Source organism: Hypomesus nipponensis, chromosome 15 (genome assembly GCF_054491055.1).
Source record: "Hypomesus nipponensis isolate SF chromosome 15, ASM5449105v1, whole genome shotgun sequence".
Lineage (NCBI taxonomy): Eukaryota > Metazoa > Chordata > Actinopteri > Osmeriformes > Osmeridae > Hypomesus > Hypomesus nipponensis.
In genome coordinates, this window is record NC_140375.1 from 4733238 (window position 1) to 4740000 (window position 6763).

The 6763-nt window shown below is 42.6% G+C and overlaps 2 protein-coding genes across 2 annotated transcripts in view; both read right to left on the reverse strand.

The window, feature by feature from the left end:
* Window positions 1-1341: 1341 nt before the first annotated feature.
* LOC146257106 (transcription cofactor HES-6-like) lies at window positions 1342-3096 on the reverse strand. The gene is made up of 4 exons (XM_084674460.1): window positions 2789-3096; window positions 2591-2677; window positions 2382-2463; window positions 1342-2238 (listed from the first exon to the last, which is right to left on the reverse strand). The coding sequence occupies exons 1-4, from the start codon at window positions 2870-2872 to the stop codon at window positions 1784-1786; spliced, it is 708 nt and encodes a 235-aa protein (XP_084530586.1). The 5' UTR covers window positions 2873-3096; the 3' UTR covers window positions 1342-1783.
* Window positions 3097-5257: 2161 nt separating this feature from the next.
* Window positions 5258-6763, reverse strand: part of her8.2 (hairy-related 8.2) — a 7022-nt gene continuing 5516 nt past the window's right edge. Inside the window, exons 2-5 of the mRNA XM_084673422.1 lie at window positions 6746-6763; window positions 6479-6574; window positions 6296-6374; window positions 5258-6007 (exon numbers count right to left, since the gene is read on the reverse strand). The exon at window positions 6746-6763 is cut by the window's right edge and continues 135 nt beyond it. Coding sequence (XP_084529548.1) covers window positions 5619-6007; window positions 6296-6374; window positions 6479-6574; window positions 6746-6763 — 582 coding nt within the window. The 3' untranslated portion in view covers window positions 5258-5618. The remainder of the gene's footprint in view (window positions 6008-6295; window positions 6375-6478; window positions 6575-6745) is intronic.

Sequence of the window (6763 nt, forward strand, 5' to 3'; positions counted from 1 at the left end):
GACCGAGACCTTTGATCAGGTTCCTCTCCGCTGCTATTTCCATGTATTGACATTCACACCTCGCCCGATGTGCAGTGCAGGTGTGAGACCCCTGGAGCTCGCACAATGCTAATCCTTGTTAGCCAGTGTCATAAAAAGGTGACGACAGTCTGTGGATGTAATTTGTGCATTTGCAAAGAAATTAAGATGTTTTCAAAATCTCAATAGGTTCTCGAATTAACTCAAAGCCATTTAGCCTAGTCTAGCTATAGCCTACCAAATATGAGCTATTATCACCTTACAGACCACCTGCGCTCCATAAAGTTTGTAGCCCTAATAGGCTATTCAAAAAGCTCTGAATGGTATTGTATAGTCTGTGCATCTGAACACAGCGTAATTCTACCTCATCACATTGGGGGTTTCTAAGTGCCTATATCTCTCTCTCCAAAAGGCCAGCCTGGTGTACCTGTGACTGGTGGTGGCTTCCTCGGACAGGATCTAACAGTCCGCTGTTGAATACAGCCTTTGTACCTGACGTGTTAACAGTAACACCTAGTTCTATCAAGGATATCCGAGGTGTGACTTTGGCCAGAAAGTAGTGTCTGTCTACTGCATGCAGAGCCCTTTCATGTAGACTATACACGGGGGGCTTGGGGGAAAACGACAAAGTGTGTGCCTTTGTAGAGTTTATCTTTTCAAGTGTATTCCGTCATTTGTAAGATATTGAATTATGATATGCGCATGAGTAACATCACAAAAAGGCCTATATTTGATATATTTGATCTATAGCCTACCTTTCCATTAAGTTACCATAAGACATCGGACCATTAATGAAACTCTATTCAAATGCAAGAATTATCTATTGTTGCCAAATGGTTTCTAACTACTCAAGTAGCCTATAATCACAATGTGCTTAAATTGCGCTCCCTTGGGTAAATTAGATGGAATTAAGTTGTTCTTCGCTGAACCTGCATATACGACTGTTCATTGTTGGTGGTAATTCAACCAATATAGTCACAGAGATATTAATGATCTGTGAATTACAATTTTGTTTTTATAGAAATCTATATAAAGTCCAGGGTAACACCTTTCCACTTAAAAACATAATGACTTCGGGTGGTGACTGAAAATAGGATGTCCAATTGACCATATGGTAGGCTAATTATAGGTCTAACTGAAAATTATAATTTCTAACGGGCGCCCATATATCATGATAAGGCTGAGCCTTTCTCATATCCTTGCAATGTGATTTATTTTGTTTCGTGTGAAATACTTTCACTTGATTTGTCTCACAGATTACAGTGCAATGCGTAATGTTTGAACAATCTTGGATTAATTGTCATATAAGTGCAAATCAATTAATACGTTTCATTAAATTATTTTATTAATCGAATTCAAAATAAAGACACAACATTTCTACACATTAATACAGCAAGTGGTTCTGTAGATTGTTCTCTTCAGTTCTCTTTTTCTACAGGACAAATAAACTATAGGCCTTTAGGCCTTTTACTTATCAGAAAATAAAAAGATTTTAATTAAGGCGCAGCCGAACTCTTTCGGTGTCTAAAAGAGCTTTTCCCCATGTGAATCCTTCTCTACTCATATAAAATATTTACACAAATCAAAGATGAGCGAGCAACAGACCTCCCCAGCTCCCCATTGCGCAAAGTAAGTGAATATCCGTTGACAATGATCACGCACTCTCCAGGTGGGTCCTGAGTTGTCTCTCAACCCAGGACCCAGGCAGACTCAAAACTATTATCATAAATCCCAAAAGAAGCGATTTGACTTAATACGGGCTATACTACCAAGGCCTCCACATGGATTTGGAGTAGGTGATAGTAGGTATGTTCTGGGCCTCTTGGTTCTGCGAAGGCTCACTGGCGCTCTGGTTGTGCTCGCTGTCGGTGTCGTCCAAGTCCGAGCACAGGTCCTCAATGGAGGAGGGGGCGGGAGATAGGACCGAGGACAGGCCGCCTATACTCCTGCCTCCGGGCGATGCCAGCGCAGCGCATAGCGCCTCCCCAATCGGCCAAGTGCTGCCATTGTTACTTGAGGTATCCGATATTAAATCCATGAACATGTCCTGAAAGTGTTCCTCGTTAAGGGGCATGCACTCTAACAGATGGTTAAGGAGCTCTGCTGCGACCGTTGCATCTATCCCGGGACAGTTAGACACGAACATATGGACCTCGTGCATGCATTGGATGTAGCCAGCCGCAAATCTCTCACTGGCTTCTCGGTTCAATGATTCCGTCTCTACAAAACAAAAACAAAAAAAAACAAAGAGGTGGAATAAGACACGTTGAATAATAAACACATGAACAGGTGGAGGTGGTACCCTTACAAATGTTAATCTTCATGCAAGGCCGTCAGTCATTAATCGTTATAGGCTATATTACCTTGAGTACGATTTTTCAGAATGTGTTCCACTCTCTTCACTGTCATCTCCAGAACCTCTGCGTTCTCCATCTTGGACTGAAGCTATGAGGACAAGAAGTAGACACGGATTACGTTTCATATGTTGTATTATTCTGTAAACATTTGGGTTCAGGCTCCCGAGTCTCTGCACGGCGCAGGGGAGGGTGCGGAGGAGGTGCGCCAAACTCACGTCAGTCTCAGTAAGCATAGTCCGGAGCTCCTGCAAACTCTCGTTGATGCGAGCACGCCTCTTCTTCTCCACCAAAGGTTTTCTTGTCTGTTACAAAACAAGACAGGATTCCTGTGTAAATACTTTGTGACAAGAGCGCCATATAGCCAACGATGTACAATGCGCACAACATCGTAACTCCAGTTCAGACGCCCCTACCTTTCTGTCTCCTTTATTCACTCCATAGTATTCATCCTCATCCAAGCAGAGTCCGTTCTTGTTGGGTCGAGCCGAGGGGGCCATGTTGTTTGGAGCCCGAGCGGTGCAGAGATAGCCGTTTTGTATTCCACTGTGCTAGTTCTCCGGTCCGCTAAGCAGAGCAGCTGGCAAACGGACCCGTTCAGAGAGAATCTATAAACTACAGGCGCAGCACCACGCGTTTATTGTGCAATCCTAGCGAGACGTGCTGTTGGCGCTGAGTAGTTGTTGTAAGTATTTATAGCGGCTCATTTGCATATGAATGCCGGATTTTGGCTGCACCAGCAAGGGGACAACAGAGCGCACACCGTGGGAGCCAATCAGCGCCCGCTCCTTTGTCTTTGACCAGCCCTGGCTGCGCCGTGCGGATCAGTAGCGGTCACAATAAATCATCTTGTGGGTTAGGTGACCGACGACGATTTTTTTTTGTCGTCGTACGTTAGCTGTACAACATTTTGAAAACCGTTGAGATGCACATTAAGTAGCCGACTGTTGGGGATGGGATTGTGGTCACAATGATTAAACTATTAATGGAGGACACTAAGGGCATTGTCATGCTACACCAGGTAGTGTTCAGTTATGACATTACATGCTTGTTAACACAGACCTGGAAACGAAGTATGAAATTTCATTTTTATTCTGACAACGAGTAAAGCTAAGGAATTAACCATACGTCAATGGTCACAATAAATTGTGCAAGCTGTAATTTTAAAGACGTATTATTTTGGTCATTGTTCTGTGGATGTTCACTATTTAAATTATATAGGCTACGACATGTTTCTGACAACCATTTTGTTCAAATATGAATTGAAAGATTACTAACAGGACTACCTCAAAACACTCATCCTTTTGTTCTGCCCAAAACCCTTCCCATTTTACAGTGCTTTGCCGTCCAAGACTCTAAGGACTTCTCTCTGCGCGGATTGGCGGATGTAACGCGATGCCTTCAGTTGGCAGCTGCTGGCGGCGGCCCCTTGGCCAAAACTGAATCAGCCCGGGGAATTAAGGGCCCTTCCCCAAAGAAAACGACAGGTGTTAGCCTGCGCCTCGTTTGTTCTCGTCGTTGTTTAGTGACTCTTCTGATTTGTGTGGAATGGCACTCTCACGCACTGCAGATAGGAGATATAAGAATAGGAGGCACTGAGTTTCAAAGTTGTATGATGCGCAGATTATAGACTATTGCTTTTAATTGTATATTGTGCAATCTGAGCAAGTACACTTGTAGGCCTAAATTAAAGACAACATTAATTGGGTGATGGTTTATCAACTTCGTCCACATCACATATTAAGATGCCAAATTTCAAAGTTAGTTAAACTAATCTTTTACACGCACGATGTAGGCTACATTTCTTCAGCATATATGTTTGAAACCAGATCTCAACTCTTGCCCTCGTTGCATGTGTTATGTATGTGTACAGCGTATTGTCATGCAAATTACCCCCATAATAGAGCGTTGGTGTTCATTCCAAGTGCAGGAGATGTTATTTTTCAGGTAGGATAAACAAAATGATATCGTTTGGGATCACTTTTACACACGGTGTTTCCGCCAGGGCAATAAATAGAGTAATCAATCCCAGTATCTCAATCCCAATTGATAACTCCGGGGCTTTGAAGTGGAGGGATTTGGCACCTCGCCACCCCCACGCTTCGCTCCAGATCTCCCTTAATGGTCTGGACTGTGGAGAGCGCAGCTGTCTCGGTCCGCTTTTGTTCGGGAACTCGCAGAGGGGCTGCAGGCGCCCCTTCCCTCCTCCACCACTCCTACCCTCGGGCTTCATTAGATCTGTCGCCAATTATAATGGGTTTACCATTGAGAAGGAACAGACAGTGTACAATTTTTATTTTCTACAGAATTCAAGTAATGAACCATTCCCTAGTTATGGTGGCAAGAATGTGGAGTTAAAAACGCGGGCATAGCCTACATATGTTCACATTTATTTTAAGATGATGACTGAAATGGTAACAAGTTCAGTAGCTTAGCATAACGTCACGGGCATATTCCCAGGGTCATTGTCCAAGTACCATAATGTTGACCTCCTGTGGTTTCTAAACCACCTGTTAACCCAAACATACACAATCCACAACCTCATCCCCATTCAGCTTTATCATAAACATAAACGGAAGTTTACAGTGTAACAGTTGTATATTCTATACAATTAATGTAAGCTTACGGTTATCTTGTATTTTTTCTTGACGGTTTTATTTTCTGCATTTGATTAGTGAAGGTTGGATCACATCACAGATTCTGAATCAGTAAAGGGTAGTGAAGGTTAGGTTTAGTCAAATTCAGATTTGCCAACTCATCAAAAGAGAATGACTATCCGAAGGCAAATAATTGAAAGTTTGTAAACCAGATTATTATTTCAAAATCTGTGTTATGTAATAAAATGGTTTGAAACAAGGTTTGAAATGTGAAAAAGAGACCAAGTGTTCATTGCATATACATACTTTATTAATGTTGGTTAAAATACAAAAAAGGAGGAAGTATAAAAGCTAAATTATGCATAGAAGTTAAGGAGCAAAGTTGAAACATATTCAAAAATAAATAAAAAAGTTAATACAATAAATATAAGAAAATATTAATAAGAGCCTTCTACAATGCAGGCTACAGGAAGTCAACTTCTGACTGGAAGTACTGAAAGGTCTGTATAGAATCATAGCACACCTAAAATACACTGGAACAAAACCGCCCCACACTTTAGTCTTCTGAGTAAGCATATCTATAAGATACATAACAGAGGAGGGTCTAACATGGAAATTGAGAGCACAGGCCAAAGTCCCACAACATCTTTCACCATGGTCTCCACATCTCCAGCATGCCCAGGTGAGGGCTGTGGAGGTGGGGACTGCTGGCCAGGAACAGGGCCCTTTCCTGGGCCCCAGGGGGAGAGAGAGACCCCTCTCTCTGGATCCCCAGCCTCCCAGGCCGTGGGTCTCCTCGGGCGGGTGTGCCTGGGGCAGCAAGTCCCTGTCTGGATGGAGGGACATCATGCCGGGTGTTAGCCTGCAGAGTTGGCTCTTCTGTGGATCTGGGCAGGGACTTGAGCAAGTGGTTGAGCAGACGTGAACCCAGAGTCTTGTCCATCCACTCACAAGTGAGCAGCATGTTATGGACCTCGTGCATACACTGGATGTAGCCTGTGCTGTACTTCTGTTGGGCCTCCAGGCCTAGAGTTGGATCTGGTGTGGGATGGGCATGCATGGAGATAGTCAATTAAACATGTCATAGCGCCACTTTGTGGAAGCATTTAGGAACTGCAAGTAAATATTGTAAATTTGACATGGTCATTTCCCAAGCCAATATTAACAAGTTATTTTTGTTATTGTCATTTATACTTATTGACATTACCTTCTGCTGACTATACGTGGACAGTATCCTAAAGGTCTAAAATTTACAGTTGTTGTAAGAACAATAATATGCAACGGTTTTCCCAACAAACAGATATTGTGATTTGTTTGAAAACTTACCACAGAATGTGTTGCTCTGAATGTTCTGCAGATGCTTCACTGTCATCTCAAGAATGTCGGCCTTTTCAAGTTTCGATTGCTGATGAGGATAACTGAAGTTAGACTACAATCCGCGAATACTGATGGGCTAAAGAGCTACACAATTCTATGAAAATTCTAGGCTACAGAAAATAATATACTCACGTCAAGTCTGAAAGCTCCGACGACAGTTTCTTTAAGTTGGTCCAAACAATTATTTATCCTTTCCCGTCGTTTCCTCTCAATAAGTGGCTTTCTCAGCTGAAGATGAAATGAATGAAAATGTACTCGGTTAATGTTGAGTAAGTGAATATACTGCATATGCCTAGTCACAAACTAAGGCACAGACTCACAAACACGTAAGGTGAAGCCTACATCCTATATCCGATTATAGACACCTGTTGATGTAATCCAAGGAAAGTAGTCATCTACCTTTCTCTCTTCCTTGGC